The sequence below is a fragment of the Hyaena hyaena genome, unplaced genomic scaffold, assembly GCF_003009895.1.
Source record: "Hyaena hyaena isolate Hyena2069 unplaced genomic scaffold, ASM300989v1 scaffold_54, whole genome shotgun sequence".
Classification (NCBI taxonomy): domain Eukaryota; kingdom Metazoa; phylum Chordata; class Mammalia; order Carnivora; family Hyaenidae; genus Hyaena; species Hyaena hyaena.
The window spans coordinates 3321504-3340310 of NW_024080685.1; the positions used below are offsets into that span (position 1 = coordinate 3321504).

At 42.0% G+C, this 18807-nt stretch overlaps 1 protein-coding gene across 1 annotated transcript in view; it reads right to left on the reverse strand.

Moving 5' to 3' along the window:
• The window catches only part of SCARB2 (scavenger receptor class B member 2), an 86635-nt gene that overhangs the window by 58261 nt on the left and 9567 nt on the right, over window positions 1–18807 (reverse strand). The window contains exon 2 of the mRNA XM_039230975.1: window positions 5623–5780. Within this exon, the coding sequence (XP_039086906.1) occupies window positions 5623–5780 (158 nt within the window). The remainder of the gene's footprint in view (window positions 1–5622; window positions 5781–18807) is intronic.

An 18807-nucleotide genomic window follows, 5' to 3' on the forward strand; every position in this document is an offset into this window, starting at 1 on the left:
GAAATGCTGAGGCATAGGAGCACATGGACCCCAATGTTCATAGCAGCACTCTCCACAATAGCCAAAACATGGAAAGAGCCTAAGTGTCCATCAACAGATGAATGGATCAAGAAGATGTGGTTTATATATATATGGAATACTACTATACCATGGAATACTACATGGCAATGAGAAACAATGAAATCTGGCCATGTGTAGCAACATGGATGGACCTTGAGGGTGTTATGCTGAGTGAAATAAGTCAGGCAGAGAAGGACAAATACCATATGTTTGCACAATAGGAGGATTAGGAGGAACTTAACTGAGGAACAAGGGGGAGAAGAAGGGGGGAAATGGTGGGGGAAAGGGAGAGAGGCAAACCACGAGAGACCCTTGAATGCTGACAAAAACTGAGGACTGATGGATGTAGGGGGGAGGGGGGATGGGCATGGAGGAGGGCACTCGTGGGGATGAGCACTGGGTGTTATGTGGAAACTAATTTGACAATAAACTATTTGTAAAAAAAAAAGTGCTTATGAGATATTTATCCCTAATGTCTCCTCCTTTACTATTAAAGCAGTAATATGAGCCTAAAAAATAAATTAATCCAAACCACAAAACGAAGAAACTCAAATAGAAGATAGTTAATGGAATATTGTAAATTTAGCAAGTATGTCTTAGAAATATGAAAGTTCGTTGAAAGAGCCCTTGGATAAACTAGTTTTCCTTTTTAATTCTTGGTGTGTTAATTAGTAGGCAAAAAAGAAAAAGAAACCTGACAAAATGAAAAGAATCTCAAAAAGGTTGCAGAAGCCAATGACTATCATAAATTGGATACACATTTTAGGCAAATATGTCACTAAGCAACAGGACCAGGAGGCAAGTTAGCTCTGCTGACAGGTCTGCCCCAAGGCTGCTCAACCCACACTTTATACAAATGTAAATAACGCACTACATTCCTTAAACCAGAATGACTGGTTCTTATCTACTTTGCAGAACCACCATCGTCTTTTTCCAAAAATACAAATATTCTCAAGTCATCAATAAGTGAATGTTGGGGGAAAGGTGCCACTGTGAATTGTATGTCAAATGACCCAGGGCCTCCACAGAAGAGGGCCTTTCCCTCTTCTCAGAGATTCCCCAGCACCAAGACCATTCCGCGCTCACCAGCAGGACAGGAGGCCAGCTTGCCTTTGCCTTCCTGCCTCAGGTCCCTCTGCACACAATCAAGGTCGCTGACTCAGTTGGGAAGGAACCCAAGGAACTATTAAACACTGGGGCAGGAGTTACTGGAATATTCTATCCTTCTTGTGTAAACAATAGCATAATTAAGTCACAAGTGATAGAAATCAGATCCATTAAAAGACTGCAAAAGGCTCTCTAGAAGAGCCCTAAGAGCTACTAAAACGCCTTCTTTTTCTGCGAACTCCAGCTTACAACTCACTCAACCCTGAGAGGAACGCCCAGCAGTTTGCAGGGCACATGTGAGCATCTGTTCGTGAACCAAGCCATTCGTTTTCAAGACCCTATTCCTCTTTCTTGAACCTAGCCTTGCCTCCTGGGCTTCCATGGATTAAGTCCTGTGGTCTCAGCTGAGCTGTGTTCTGTGGATTTAAATAGTTTCTCCTCTTGCGTCCTAAGGATTTAAGCCATGGCTGAGGATATTTCATTTACTTGTTTCACATATATTCGCCAGCCACTGGATTTTCCCCTCGTGAGCTTTCAGTACATTGGGAAGACAGATATGTAACCAATTGTTAAAATGCCTTTATTCAGTTTGTAACAGACACACATACTAGGGAGAGCTCATCCAAAGTCAGGGAAAGTCTCAGGACTTTCAGGTGCCCGCTCAGGAAGCGGCACCAACTGATCTGAGAGAGGTGGGGGGGAGTTCATTCTTGACTGAGGGAATTGCACACAATGGCACAGCAGCATAGCTGGGGACTTACAAACAACTGCAATACAGTTAGAACTGTGCTGTCCAATATGGTAGCCACCAGCCCCATGTGGCTGTTACCCACCCGAAAGGTGGCTAGTCCAAGATTAGATGTGCTATACATTTAAAAGACTTAGCATGGGGGGGAGAAAAGAATATAAAGTATCTCATTAATAATTCCAGATATTGATTACATGTTGAAATGACACTGTTTGGGATAGCACTGGGGTAAATAAAATATTAAAATCAATTTCACCCTTTTAAATGTGATTCCAAGAAAATTTTCAAATACCTTTGTGGCCTATAATAAATTTCTGTTGGAGAGCTCTGGCTAGAGTATAAAATCTGAGGTTGAGAGTGCCAAAAAATTACATTAAAATTAAAATAAAACAGAAAAGCTAGACATACGGAAGGAGACAGAGTGCGTAGGCCTGGTACATCATACAGGAAGAGTCACTAAGACCCTGAGCAGGGAAGGGAAACCACCTTGGCAGTGAAATGGAAGAGAGATCAGGGCAGGGAGAAAAACCAGAGGAAGGAAAACTCAGGAAGCAAACAAGAAACAATCAATGAGCGACCAACCTGCCTTCGAAACTACTGGATCTGCTCTCAGGGTTTTTAATCTTCCCTATGGCCATCTGGTCAAGTCTATCGACCCTTTCTTAAAGAAATGTTTTTACATACACAGAACAAAATTACAGGATTACAAAGGAAACCAATTACTGAAATATAGGTATCATTTTTAAAATCTGTGATATGGTAATACACCATGCTTCTTTACTGATACTTTGAATAAGATGCAACAGCAAGTCTAACAATTACTATAATTCTGAAGTATTTATGAAAATGAATGGTATCATGGACAATAGCTTTCATGAGACACAATATCTGTGTTTCCATTAATGAGGAAGCCATGGGTACTGCTTACACCACTGTGGTATGTTGCCTACATTTATACTCAAAGGAAATTCTAAATTTTAGTGAGGGGTCAGTGAAAATAAATTATCATTTTTTTCCTACCCAAGACACAGACCACTTTGAATTCTATCCATGGACCCCTTAGGGATCTGTGGATCCTAGGTTAAGAACTCCTGTAAGATGTTCCTGAGCTTTTCTCACGAGTAAGTCTTGGTCCGTCTAAAATGGGAACATGGGGACACCTGGCTCAGTGAGTTAAGCGTCCAACTCCTGGTTTCAGGTCAGGTCATGGCCTCACAGTTCGTGAGTTCGAGCCCTGAATTAAGATCTGCACTGTGGCACCGCAGAGCCTGCTTGGTATATTCTCTCTCTCTCTCTCTCTCTGCCTCTCTTGCTCTCTCTCTCAAAATAAACAAATAACCTTAAAAAAATAAAAATAAAATGGGAACATGGAGGGAGTATGGTAACAATCAGACACTGTTTTACTTCTAGGATTTATCTGTCCCCATGATCACGCTTTTAACAGCCTATTAAGCTAGCAGACACAATGGCCCAGAAGACATTTTGATGGAGCATTGGGTTTCTTTGGGTTATGATTAGAATGTATGTCTTTTTCTCAGATGAGGATAATGAGCATAGGAACAGGTCCAGGAGACCCAGAGGAAAATTGTCAGAGTTTTCTTTAGTTCTCAGATGAGTTCATTCTCACATGGAGGCAGTTTCCCCCGACTGCCCCCCAAAAAAATTTAGTGAAATTTTTTCCCCCGAAAAAAATTTTTCCCCCGAAAAAATTTAGTGAAAAAATAAAAAGAGCAAAAAAAAAAAAAAAAACAAATATTGGATGGTTCCATTCATATGAGGCATGTAAGGCACTGAAATTCATAAAACAAAGTAGAATGGTGGCTACCAGGGGAGTTATTTAATGGGTATAGAGTTGCAGTTTTACAGGACGAAAAAATTCTAGAGATTTGTTGCACAACATTGTAAAAATATACATAACACTACTGAACTGTACACTTAAAAGTGGTCATGATGCATTTATATTATTTTCTTTTAATCACAATAAAAAATTTGTAAAACGATAAAACTAGATTCTAATTCTAGTTCAACTTCCAATTATCCCCAAGCAAGACAGCCTCAAACACAGACCTGCTCTACCTAGTACACAGTTTCTTTAGGTATTAAACCCATACAAAAAAATTTTTCAAGTGAAGATCCAAATATTTATTTAAGATTCCTCTTTAAAAAATTACTTATTTATTTATTTATTTGAAAGAGAGAGTGCACACCTGTGTGAGAGGGGAAGGGGGCAGCGAGGGGCGGTGAGGAAAAAAGAGAGAGAGAGAGATTGAGAATCTTAAGCACGCTCCACACTCCCAATTTGGGGCTTGATCTCATGACTGTGAGATCATGACCTGAGCCAAAATCAAGAGTCAGATGCTTAACTGACGAAGCCACCTTGGAGCATTCCCCCTTTTTAAATTTAAAATTGCTTTATATAAAAACAGAGTTCATCTTTACAAATCAGGATATTGATTTATACAGACTAAGACAATCCATAAACACTAATAATATCAAACGCTTACTTAGCACTAATTGTGTGCTAGGCGTTAATCTAAGCACTTTAACAATACTGACTCATTAGCTCATTTAATCCTGATAACAATCCTGTGGTGGCTGTCCTATTTTTATCTCCAGATAAAGAAACCACTAGTTTCTTTATCTAGTAAGTCTCTAGACTAGTAAGTGGCTGTGGTGAGTCAAAACAGGCAATTTGACTCCAGAGTTAGACCATGAGCACCTGAGGCAGGGACCAAGACTTTTATTTCTGAATTCTTGCACAAGGAATAGTACTGATTCATAATATAAATTAGTCAGCAACCACTTATTGAGCAATAGATTACAAGAGAGTTGTAAGGCATTTTTACCATTTAGCAATTCTACACAAAAAAGATCTTGCTGATTCCTCTATTTTTTAAAATTTATGATTATTATTTTTCTTAGCAATTTCTACACCCAACGTGGGGCTCGAACTCACAACCCCGAGATTAAGAGTCACATGCTCCTCTTACTGAGTCAGCCAAGCACCCCCTCTACTATTTTCTTAAACTTTGTTGGAAAGGAGAAACTTTATTGGAAAGATTATTGCGGGGGGCGGGGTATTGCTACAACAGGGAAAATGCTCTGACCCTAAGATCCCCGAGTACTTCCCCCTATTAATCTTCTAAAAAATGATTAAAGCAGTTCTCCTACTTCCCCAGCTTTTGGAATTGGCCAAATGGCAAAGTCACTGCCAAAGACTCTAACCCACCCTGACACTTAGTTATCTCTCATACCCAGGACCGGTGGGGAAAAAAATGAAAAAGAGATAGAAAGGCCTGTCTATGAACCAACAATGAATTCTAGAACCTGGTCTAAAATGGTATGTGGGGGAGGGAAATAGATGAAGGCCCTAAAAGTCATCAAAGAGAATCAAGGGACAGCCTTAAAGGGGTTGGGGATAGGGCATAGCTCTTCACAGCTCAATAACCGCTTTTTGCCAACTCAGGAGGAAATACCTGCATTCCTAAACATAACAGGCTGAGACTGGCCCTCGTCCATAGAGTCATCCTCTGGTGAGGTGTCACACAGGTGAGCCAAATATTAGCAACATTTCAGACAGATTTAACCAAAACCTGCACTCCCCACGTAGCCTGCAGAGGATGCTCGTGGGAAGAGATGCCAACTGTGGCCACGGTGGGGCCACTCCATATTTCTGGTTGGTATGGCAGGGAATGGTCAGGACTCACCTGTAGGTATATGGGCCCACTTCTTCTAACCGGGGAGTCTCCCCTCTGAGGATCTCCTCTGGATTGGTGACATTGAAGAAATAGAACTGGATATACACAGGCAGAGGGGGCTTCTTCCAGGAATCAAAGGTCTCGGAACCATTCCTTAACACGATATTCTGGGAACGAAAAACAAAAGGAGAGTGTGTGAGACAGCTGGATTTGAACATAGAGGCAGAGAGAGGGACACACCCTGCTCTGACCGCCTGGCTCATTTATTCTCATAGGCATTCAACTGTAGTTCCTTAGAAGGAGGGCCATGCCTTAGGTCAATATGAAGCCCACAGCCCTATGAAGCAATTAAAGATCTTCAATAAATATTTGGGGCAAAGGAAAGGTGGCAGCCATAGCTCATAGGTAGAAATGGTGTTAGCAAAACCAAGGCCATAGGTTGAGTACCCAAAAGCCCTATTGACTTTATTATGAAGATTCCACTGACTGTACACTGCTGTGAAAGGTAGGCCATTATGAGAAGTACTGTGTACTACCAGCTTGCCCACAGGGTAGAACAAGGCAATAGGCCCAAGAAGGCTGGATTTGGTCCTTCCACATGATGTAGAACCATACCCATCCTTACCACCTCCACCAGCAGGCGCTTTTTGTGAATTTTCTCATTCAATCCCTAACAAACCCCTGTTTTAAAGATGGGGAAGCTGAGCCTTGGGGATCCTTACTTACAATCCTTCTTTCATTTCCCACCCTTACCATGTGTTATGGGACCCCTCCCGAGCTCATATACTGAAATCCTAATGCCTAGTCTCTCAGAATGTCACTGTACTTGGAGATAGAGTCTTTAAAGAGAAATTTAAGGTTAAGTAGAGTCATGAGGGTGGGCTGTAATCAATATAACTGATGTCTTTATAAGAAGAAGAGATTAGGACTAAAACCACACCAAAGTGAGACCATGTGGAGATACAGGAAGAAGACAACACCTGCAAGCCAAGGAGAGAGGCCTCAGAAGAATCAACCTTGCTGATGCCTTCATCTCAGACTTCCAGCATTCAGAACTGGGAGACAATGAACTTGTGTTGTTCAAGTCACCCAGTCTGTGCTGTCTGTTACAGCAGCCCTAGTAACCTAATAAACCTTGGCTCCCAACAGGAGGTACTCTCCACCCTACTGACTGCAGGCTTGGCCAAGTGACTTGATTTGACCAATGAAATGTGGGTGGGATGGGAATGCCCAAATTTTGAACTAAGGCCTTAAAAAGCATGGCAAGTTTCCACTAATCACCCTTTGCCAAGAGAAGAACATGCTCCAGGTAACTGTTGATCCTTCACCTAAAATGGTGATGTATTGACCAGACATGAAATCTGGAGTCCAGCCCAGTTCAGCTGAGCCAGCCAACCTCAAACTACAGCCATAGGGCACCCCAAGAGTGTGGGATAAATGTCACTGTTATAAGACACTGGGATTTGGAAAGTGTCTGTTATGGAGCACTACAAAAGAAGGCTGATTAATACAGCACCCAAGGTTAAGAGACAGAAACCTACAATCCAGTAAGTTGAGGTCCTAATAGTCCTCAACTTGTTAATGGAGAAAAATGTGCATTTTTATAGTAAAAATCATCGAAGTACACAAGAAAGATAAAGGGACAGACTGAGAATAAAGAACCCAAAATACGAACAGTCACTAACTCTTGAGTGTTGAGAATCTGGATCACTGCTTTTTGTCCTTGATAAATTTCAGTACTTCTCAAATTTATTTATAACTGCTAAGAAATTAACACTGAAAAAAATTTGTAAAGAAGATCAAAAGAGGAAGATGAAATCAAATGATTCAGACAATGCAAGGCCAGTAGAGAAACAGTAAGACTAGACTGCAAGTGAGGCATCTGGGTTGCTTAGTTAGTTGAGCATCTGACATCCGCTCAGGTCATGATCTCACAGTTTGTAGGTTCCAGTCCCGTGTTGGGCTCTGTGCCAACAGCTCAGAGCCTGGAGCCTGCTGCAGATTCTGTGTCTCCCTCTCTCTCTGCTTGTGCTCTGTCTCTCTCTCTCAAAAATAAATAAACCTTAAAACATTAAAAAAAAAAGACTAGACTGCAAGAGAAGCATCCTCTGAGGTCACCTCTTGCATTGAGGCTTTGAGTGACAAAAGACAAAGGGGCAGGCTTCAAAACATGTTAGATACCACATGCGAAAATGTGCTGTAACACAGCACACAACAGAATGTCAATTTTTATTTTTTAATTTTGACTTTTTAAATTTTTATTATTTAAAAGAAAAAAACTTTTAACGTTTATTTATTTTTGAGAGAGACAGAGAATGAGTAGGGAAAGGTAGAGAGAGAGGGAGACACAGAATCTGAAGCAGGCTCCAGGCTCTGAGCTCTCAGCACAGAGCCCGATGGGGAGGTGAACCCACAAGCTACGAGATCATGACCTGAGCCAAAGTCGGACACTTAACTGCCTAAGCCACCCAGGCCCACCCAGAATGACAAATTTTATTAGTCCAGGCCTGCTTTTTAATAGAAGGAATGTTGCAAAGGAACTTAATGATATTGCTCTATTATAAATTGAAAATATCTTGGGGCGCTTGGGTGGGTAAGTCAGTTAAGTGTCTGACTCTTGATATTGGTGACTCTTGATATTGGCTCACGTCATGATCTCATGGTGTGTGAGTTGGAACCCTGCATTGGGCTCTACATAGAGCAGAAAACCCAAGCTCCTCGAAGCAAAGCTGGTGATCTGGAGGGCTGAAAGTAAATATACATCCGTGAGTTGGCCGTGCCATGGGACTGGTGATTATTTGCAGTTTAGCATCCATTTAAAATGTCTAATCACCAGATTTCTATTCAAACAACATATTATTGAAATATTTTTGGCCTTCACTATCAGTACTGATTTGCTGAGAGGAGATCAGCTTGATGAGATAGAAAAATTTAATGTTTATTTACTTTAGAGAGACAGAGAAAGACAGAGTGTGAGTAGGGGAGGGGCAGAGAGACACAGAATCTGAAGTAGGATCCAAACTCTGAGCTATCAGCAAGGAGCCCGATGAGGGGTTTGAACTCACAAGCTGTGAGATCATGACCTGAGCCAAAGTCGGCCGCCCAACCGACTGAGCCACCCAGGTGCGCCGAGATAGAAAAAATTAAAGACAAACCATGAAACTCCTTTCCTCCAACTTTCTGGATTCAGCTCAGACTCTCTTCGGTGAAGCCTCCCCCACTGCCCTGCAGGCATTGATGTTCCTCTGTCTAGCACCCGAGCAGCTGAATCAGTCCCTTCAGGCAATGTTTTAAAACACTTGTGGTCTTTCACCTCCAAAACCAGAGTCTTAGTTATTTGAAGAGTCAGGCACAGAGAGCGGGAGAACAGCAGAACTGAAAGGGTGCTGTGGTCGAGAAGAGGTGCCCTAGAGGCTCTGGAAGGGTAAGGGGGTGTGCTGAAGCTCATTCAGCTACTTAATGTCACAGCTGGGTCTGGAATCCTGTGTGGCTCTTCTCTACCCTCCAACCCTACTTCTGCTTATAACATTAAAACAAAAAACAAAAACCAACAGGTATAAATATACTACACATTTTAGTTGTACAAGTTATATGGTAGAGTTTCTTTGCCACAAAGTATACATATAGCTCCCAGAAACAGCTTAGTAACATGAATTTAACTACCTAAAACTAATATGTTAACTACAAGAAATCTAACATACAAATAATAATTGGTCTTCTAGAGGATTTTGAAGGTCCACAGATATTTTTTAAGTTGTCTGACTTCATTAAATAAGGGCATCTTTTTCTTGCCCATAAATTTCCAGAATAGGGCAAGGCAATATTCTCTCCTCCATGAATTCCTTGAGTAATCCCCCTTTACCCAGATGGATCATCTCTTCCCTTGAGCCCTGTAACACATTACATTGGAATTTTGTAGGGAAAAAGAGGCCAGGTCAGAAAATCTTCCAAAAATTGAAGTTAACAGGAATTGACCTGAAGCAGGCCATATTAGCAACCAAAAACAAGAAGGGAAGTGCATCTATTCAATATGGCAAAGTATGAAGTTAACTGTTACTTTTTAAAATAGAAGGTGGGGCGCTTGAGTGGCTCAGTTGGTTGAGCACCCGCCTTCAGCTCAGGTCATGATCTCACAGCACATGAGTTTGAGCCCCGCATTGGACTCTATGCTGACAGCTCAGAGCCTGGAGCCTGCTTCCAATTCTGTGTCTCCCTCTCTCTTTCCCCCTCTTCCACTCCTCCTTTCTCCCTTTCTCTCAAAAATAAATAAACGTTAAAAAAATTTTAAAAATAATAGAAGGTACCAACCTACAAAAAGAGGTCTTTTTTTTCCCCCTTTAATCTTCCCACAGTGTCTAGAACAGTGCAGTTCTTGGAGAAACGTTAGTTCAATCAACAAAATATAGTTCTAGGAAACTCAGACACTAGCTTCCACCATCTTTACTCATAAAAGGCTAGGCGAGAAGGACTTGCTAGAAGGCAATCAGAGGGGTGCAGAAGAAAGGCACGGGCGATCGAATGCAAAGTCACAAGTGTTCCAAGTGCCAGGCCTTAAGAGTAGCTCTCTAGGGGCACCTGGGTGGCTTAGTTGGTTAAGCGTCCGACTTTCACTTAGGTCATGATCTCGCAGTTCGTGGGTTCAAGCCCCGCGTTGGGCTCTGTGCTGACTGCCAGCTCAGGGCCTGGAGCCTGTTTCAGAGTCTGTCACTCCCTCTCTCTCTGACCCTCCCCTGCTCACGCTGTCTCTCTCTCTTTCTCCTAGAAATAAATAAAAAACATTAAAAAAAAAAAAAAAAGAGTAGCTCTCTAGCTACAAATCCAAAGAGCCTTTAAAGTATATCAGAGGAGGGGTGCCTGGGTGGCTCAGTTGGTTAAGTGTCCAACTTCAGCTCAGGTCATGATCTCACAGTTCGTGGGTTCGAGCCCCGTGTCAGGCTCTGTGCTGACAGCTAGCTCAGGGCCTGGAGGCTGCTTTGGATTCTTTGTCTTCCTCTCTCTCTCTCTCTCTAACCCTCCCCTGCTCACGCTGCCTCTCTCTCTCTCAGAAACAAATAAAACATTTTAAAAAGTTAAAAAAAAAACTATACCAGAGGAAGTGGTTATCACATTCAGATAACAGAAAGCAATAGTGTCATTAGAATCACATAATCATGAGAGGTCTAGTCCCCATCAGTTTTGTATCTTATCAGTAATCCAGTACCCTAAAGAGCTAAGTATAGCCGGTTCCTTTTGTGGGTTGAAAGAAAAAAATCTGTATCCCTCCACAACCCCTTTTCCTAACAACTATTTAAAGCAGTGCTATGCCCATGGTTTTCTTGCAAAGTGCAGAACTATGAATGCAAATCCTCACAACACTACGTATGTGCTAGGCATCATCAGAGCTGCCCAGCAACACAGATATGGTGTCTGCATGCCAGGAGCTTGGCCTCCACTTTGGAGAGTATTGACACACACATGCAGGTTAACTGACAATATAAAGTAGAATGTGATACATGGCCAGTGACTATACCAGGCAACAGTCTCGCGAGTGTTCAGGTAGTGGATTCTATGACCTGAGATGGAGAAAGGCAGTCCTTAAAGTGGGCCGGGGAGAAAGAATAAAAATTTAGCAAGCAGAGGTCACAGACACATGATGGACAGCCAGGGTTGATTCAACTATCCTCTCTGTCTTGGCAGAGTGAGCCCTTCCTCCCTGCCTGTTCTGTGTCCATCTCTCCTGGAACCCTCTGCTTAATCAGAGAGACAATGAATGTGGAGAGTGAGAAAATAAAACATTCAGAGAGGGACAGTGTTAGGTGTGACTGCATATAGGTTTTATGAGGAGTAGAGAGATTCATTTTGAGAGCTGGGTTGGGGTTCTAGGAGCCTAGATTTCGTCTGCAATACAATGGGGAGCCAACGAAGATTCACAAGCTGCACGGCACTTTCAAGAGCCAGGCACTATATTGCCCTTTATCTCATGTAATCTCCCTTAATAGCTGACAAAGTGAAAATCCTTTTCCCTGTTTTTACCCGTCAGGAGACCGAAGCTCAAAGGTTAGGAGAATGCCTAAGGTTCACTAGTAGGAGATGGAGTCAGCCTCCCACCCTAAGATTCACTCTAAACCTGAGCTCCTGGTAACGTTGAATTTTACCAGAGCCTCGTGCTCCTGGAAAACAGTAAATGGTTCAAGAATCTCCCTACCCCCAACCACCACTTTTGTGTTCCAGGAAATGGCTTACTGCAAAGAAGCACCCTTCCATATGGCTTAGATAAGGTTCCCTCATTGTTTATGCCTCATTTACCTAAGGCCAGATGCAGACCCTCCACATTCTCAGTTTTTGCCTCATTATTGATTAGTTGAATCACAGGTTCCCACGGATCAATGGGAACAAAATGCCTGTTAATGTATAGCATGCTGACTGTAGTTAATAATCTGTTATTGTCTGCTTGAAATTTGTTAAGAGAATAGATCTCAAGCGTTCTCACCCCCCCCTCACACACACAAAGGTAACTAAGTGAGGTGATGGATATGTTAATTAGTATGATTATAATAATCATTTCACAATGTATATATTATTCAAAACATCATGTAGTACACCTTATATGTATACAGTTTAAAATTTTTTGAGTATAGTTGACACACAATGTTACCTTAGTTTCAGGTGTAGAACATAGTGATTTAATAAGTTTACACATAATGCTATGTTCACCAAGTGCAGCTACCACCGGTCACCATACAACACTATTACAATATCACTGACTATATTCCCTCTGTTGTGCCTTTTATTCCCATGACTTATTCGTTCCATAACTGGAAGTCTGTATTTCCCATTCCCCTTCACCCATTTTGCTTTCTAACACCAATCACAAAAATGAACTCAGAATGGATTAAAGACCTTAAATGTGAGACCTAAAATCATAAAAATCTTAGAAGAGAACACAGGCAACAATTTCTCTGACATCAGCCAAAGCAACATTTTTTCTAGATAGGTCTCCTCAGGCAAGGGAAACAAAAGCAAAAATAAACTACTGAGACTACACCAAGATCAAAAGCTTCTGCACAGCTAAGGAAACCAGCAAGAGAAGAAAAAAGGCAGCCTACTGAATAGGAGAAGGTATTTACAAGATACCTGATAGGAGGTTAGTATCCAAAACATATAAAGAACTTATACAACTCAATGCCAAATATATGTACTTTTTACTTGCCAACCGTACCTCAATAAAGGTGGGGAAAATGCTTGTGAGCCAAACTTTGGCTAAGTTTCTCTCCTTCCCAGCTTTGTTACTCTCCTTTTCATTAGCAGAGCATACTTTCAGAGATCTCCCAAATGCAGTCTCCTGCCTCCTACTGCGTGAGTCCTTTCAAATAGTCTCTCTTTACTTAGGCTGGATTTGTTTTTTATTTGGTGCTAACTATTGTGCCATGCTGCCTATTTTCCACTGACAGAGGCAAGAAGTGTTTTAGAAGGTTACCCGGGCACAAATGGGAATGAGGGCTTGGCTAGGATTATTGTAAGGATGAAACGAGATTTCAGCAGAAAGCTTATCTCAAGCCACCTCAAAATGCTCAATGAATGGTAACCGTGATCCTGGTTATTGCCATCTTGAGTGGGGATGGGAGAGTTCCAGGTCTTTATTTAAAATAAAAAAGGAAGGGCGCCTGGGTGGCTCAGTCGGTTAAGAGTCTGACTTTGGTTCAGGTCACGATGAGTTCATGGATTCGAGCCCCACATCGGGCTCTGTGCTGTCAGCAAGGAACCAACTTGGAATCCTCTGTTCCCCTCCCACCCCCACCCCGCTCCTCCCCTGCTTGTGCATGCACTCACTCAAAAATAAACATTTAAAAAATGAAAAAAATGAAAAAAAAATTTTAAGTTTAACAAAAGAGAATGAATCAATAAATTAAAAAAGGACTCATGTCACTCCCATTAATCTGCTGAAATGTCGACAGCCCAGCGAATGTTAAACAATAAAAGAGAAAGAAACCACACAGAAAGCCTTTGGTCATGATCCTTTCTTCCAGCTCTGTCTTTAATTCAGTTTAGGCTGAGACAACAAGGAATTAGCATAAAATCAGAAATAACCAAAATGTCAAACAGAAAAGAATGGTTTAATAAATTATGATAATTCACAGATTGGAGTAGAAAGCAACCATTAAAATTATAAAGACTACATAGAAACAAGAAACATGCTCATGATCTATGCTAAATGGAAAAAGACAATGTAAAATATGTATATACGTGGACAAGACTAGCAGATAAAACACAAACATGGAAATATCAGTGGGGTAAAATACAGTTCATTTTAAAATTTCGATGTTTTAGTTACCATCAAAATCTCTAAGCAGCCACACTAAATATCTAATCACACACATCTCTATGGGCCAGGATTACAAGGGGTCTCCATTCTCTCTGTTATGCTTTTATGCGTTGGGATGGTTTACAACAGAAGTAAATTAATCCTGGAAGCAGAAAAAATAATTATTCCCTTATTTTTTTAATGAAAATCTGAGATACTCAGATTCTATAAAATGTCATTAAGAGGCCCCGAAGGAAACGAGTGGATCCACAGAGAACAGACTTCATCTAGGCTCTCCCTCTGTCCTTGCAAAACAAAGGCGAGGCTGATGCCTCATCAGCTGTGGCCGCTGCTCCCACGAAAGCTCCAAGAGCCACCATCCCCCACACTCAGCTTCACAGTATTTCTTTCCCTATTATTGCCGGGATGGCTGATTTAGCACGCTGTATTCCTTGCTAACTTTTCCTGACAAGCATCCCAGTATGTAAAGAGTTTCAGAGAGAAAGGACTTGTAATCTCATTTATTTATAAGAGGAAAGAAAATCACCTCAGAATGATGAACCTCAAAAGAGCCAGCAAGTGTGAATTGACAGATGGGTTAACTGCGAGTTTATCTTCTTTGGTTTGCATCCAGCTCTTAGGCCAAAATCCAAAGACAAATAGAAGAGATTCCAGAAAGAAGGGCACAATCCTTTCCAGAAACGAGGGTAAAACTGACTGTTTTTACAACAGTCTGACTTGAACTTGTTCCTCCACATCTCAAGTTGACTAAGGCAGTTTTGGGATAGAAATAAACATTTAGTACACTGGAGTCCTTAACTAAACAAAGCAAATGCAAAACCTAACAATGAAAGCGGTCCTTGGCAGCCTGCCAGACTCTATTACGACCTGGGGTTCTCCTCATTCACCATCTGCCTCCTGCCTCCACCCCTAATGCATCACCCCCCTCTCCCTGGCCACACTCAGCTGAGTTCACACTCAAGCCGAGCCTCACAGCAACTTTTATTCCTTTCAAATGTTGCCCTCAAGAGTGTTGGCTTTTCCTGCACCTTTAACGTGTCTCTTTTCATCCACTCCATTGCTAGGTGTGTGTTATGGAATCACTGCAAGTCCTGCAATGGACCACACATTGTGTGTGTGTGTCTGTGTGCACATACCAAGAACAGAAGGAGGAGGGAAATGAAAGAGTAGAAGCAAGTTCACAAATGCAGCTGCCAGTAGTTCTAAAACAGTTGCGACTTTATTGTTACCTTCTTCATTTGTATTTCCTTCCCCTGACATTCAGCTCAGGTACCATTACTACCATGGCCAGCTACTATTTGGCTCTCTAGGAATCAGGGGCTGTGCTGGAGCTTTATGCCATCATCTCTGAGCCTTACACTGACCCTACAAGATAAGAATTCCCATTTCTCAGATAAGAAAATGGCCACACTGGCTTTCACAGAGCCAGTAAGTCAAGTCCAGGTCTGTGGGTTTGCAAAGCCCAGGCTTAGCCACTCTAGCAGCTACCACACCACCACACCCCCTGGGGTAGAGCTGTCAGATTTGGCAAATAAAAACAGAGGGTGCTCAGGTATATCCCAAATATTGCATGGGTTGTGTCACAAAGTACTTTAATTCTTAGGTGATGCATGCTAAAGGATTCAGGAACAAAGCATTGTGATGTCTGCAACCTACATTCAAATAATTTAAGAGTTTATCAGAGAGAGCTGAAGTAAATAAATATGGCATGATGTCAACAACTGATAACACTGAAGTGAATCAAAATATGGTAGGACTCACACTCCCTAAAATATTATTCCTTGTTAATCTGAAATTCAAATTTGACTAGGTATCCTGTATTTTATCTGGCAACCTTACCCTCAGGGAGACTGTGAAACTATGTAGAGGCCCTCAGGTAGACTCTGAGACCTTCCTGGGGAGTCAGGCCTTACCGCTGGAGGAAAGGAAACTAGGCTAGCAGCTGTGTGAAGTCATGGTATACTCCCGGGGCTGGAGCAGACAGTGAGGGACTGAGGAAGGGGTAGCTGAGCTCCACTGTGTCCAGGTAGCTACTCTGCCGCTCATGCTAATGAGTCCCAAAAAAGCACCTCAACCTCCTGCCCTAGAATCGTCCAGAAGGGGGCTTCATTTTGACCTTAAACTTGTAGTTTCTACCCTAGATCTTCAAGGCATTCAACTGTACACTCCCAGGAGCTTCCTCTGCAAAGGATGGACTCAGAAAAGAACAAGTAATAACCTTAACCTCAAACCCGGAGAATGTCTGGCACAAGAAGTCATTAATTCTGCCCAATGCAACAAACCGGTTCCCCTGGTGGTAAGAACCTCTTTGCACAATTTAGAGATAAAGCTGTGGCTTGGGAACACTGATCTTCCTCCCTGAGGATTTTGCTGGGGCAGCGACAGTTACCAGGCAAACCCTGTAATCAACTGAGTCTTCTAGATACACCAAATTAAACACCAATGTAAGGTCCCAAACCTTACAAACCCACAACCCACAGTTTTACAATGTGACTTTGGATATTGCTTATAAATTTTAGCCAAGTAGAACATGATGATTTTTTTATGCCTAATATTGTAGTACTACTACCAAAAGAAATATTGGGAGGATTATTGAGTTGAGTGGTGAATCTGTAGAGTCAACCACCAAATTAATCATTTAAACTGAAAAACTTATTTTCAGTTAATTAGCCAATACATATATATGGAGAGATTTCTCTTTTTTAAAAAAATGTTTTTAAGTTTATTTATTTATTTTTGAGTGGGGGAGCAGAGAGAGAGAGAGAGAAAGAAAGAGAGTGAGAATCCCAAGCAGGCTCAGTGCCATCAGTGGAGCCCAACACTGGACTCAAACCCACAAACCTATAGATCATGACCTGAGCTGACATCAAGAGTTGGATGCATAACTGACTGAGTCACCCAGGCACCCCCTATAGGGAAAGATTTCTATGTGCCCAATAGACATAGGCCCTGTCCTCACAAAGAAGTTTAGCTAAGGACACAAAACTGGCATGCACCAAGCAGTTAGTGAACAATTATGTGCAAGGCTCAGTAATTCAGCCCAAAGAAGGGCTTATGCCTGAAATTACTTGGATCATCTCCATTGTACAGATCCATTCTAAAATCCCCACCTGGACATCCCACAGGCTGCTGAAAGTCGATGTGACCAGACATGGATTTATGATTTTTCTCCTCTAATCAGTCCTAAATCCTACTGATCTCATCTTCTCTTCACCATTTCTACTCCTGATCCCATAGGTGATCTCAACTGCAGCAATACTGTGGGTGGTCTCTTCTCCGGGTTCAAGCCCATTCTCTACCTCAGCCTCCAGAGAGTTCTATCAAAAGAACCTATGGGAACAGACGCTCTCCCCACTGATCAAAGGATAAAGTCCGAGGTCCCTGACCTGCTGCACTAAGCCCATCCACGATCGGACACAGCCTGTCACCTGTCATCATCTCTCATTCTCTGGTAGGCACTTTTTGCACCAGTGACACTCAACCACCCACCATTCTCCAGGTACAAGCTGGATTAGCTGCTTTGGGTAAGAGCTGACAAGACATAATACAGCCAAAAGACACAATGCATCCAAGCCAGACTGACAGAGACCTTTCAGGAAGGCAACAACTGAGGGGCTTGCTGACCAAGCTGTCCTGGGATAAGCTACTTCCAAATGATAATAAACACTGAGGAAACTGCTTTAGGCTTGGATGGGGATAGGTAATACTTTCAAGGAAACTTTCAGGACTCAAGAGGGTTCGTGGTTGTTCTTTTAGTTCAATAGTGCTACTTAATTACACACAACTTGAGCATCCACATCACCATCTATACAGTCTGAACTTACCCAGAGATAAGGCAGGCTAATGCTGGCAACCTGGCCTAAAGCATGTGAACGATTGTCACTAGACTCCAGATTGATGAAACTCACCAAATAGCAAAACACCAGTTGATTTGCTTTGTTTCTAAAAAGTTCTTCCTGAAGGGCACATGGGTGGCTCAGTTGGTTAAGCATCCAACTTTGGTTCGGGTCATGATCTCACGGTTCAAGAGATTAAGCCCCGTGTTGGGCTCTTTGCTAACAGCCTGGAGCCTGGATCCTGCTTTGGATTCTGTGTCTCCCTCTCTCTCTAACCTTCCCCTACTCGCACTTGGTCTCTCTTTGCCTCTCAAAACTAAATAAAAATGTTAAAAAAAACTTTATAGAAATTTCTCTGTTAAAATAAGCAAACCTAATCTAGACTCTCCTAGTAATGTAAGTCATTCACATTTCTTACCTTTTTTAAAATTCTCTGTTGAGGTAAAAGGAATAAGCTGCCATTAGCATTCTACCCTAATTCTCTGACCTTATTTTAACTCAGGAACAAATGCATGGACATTCTCATTTTATGTCACTGCTGATGAATTCATTTTGCTTTAACTGCAATTGTAATAATTTCAGCTAATGAGATCTGACAGTTGACGTTCAAATGTTAGTTCATGTGGAAGCTGCTGCTCTGTCTGTAAATGACAGATGGGACAGCAGGGCGGAACAGCTTTCCTGAAAAGCTCCTGCTACCAAACACCCGCTAGAGTTCTCTTGAAACTCTTGCTTCTGAGTAATAACAAATGTGAAACCACGGTTGAGAACTGCCAGCCCAAAGAGAGAGAAAGCAGCCACCAGATGGAAACTTAATCAAAATGACTAGGTAAGGGGCATCTGGGTGGCACAGTCAGTTGAGTGTCTGACTCTTGGTTTTGGCTCAGGTCATGATCTCGTGGCTTCATGAGTTCGAGCCCCACATCAGGCTCTATACTGGCCCTGTGGAGACTGCTTAGGATTCTCTCTCTCTCTCTCTCTCTCTCTCTCTCTCTGCCTCTGCCCCACTTATGCTCTGTCTCTCTCAAAATACATACATACATATATACATACATA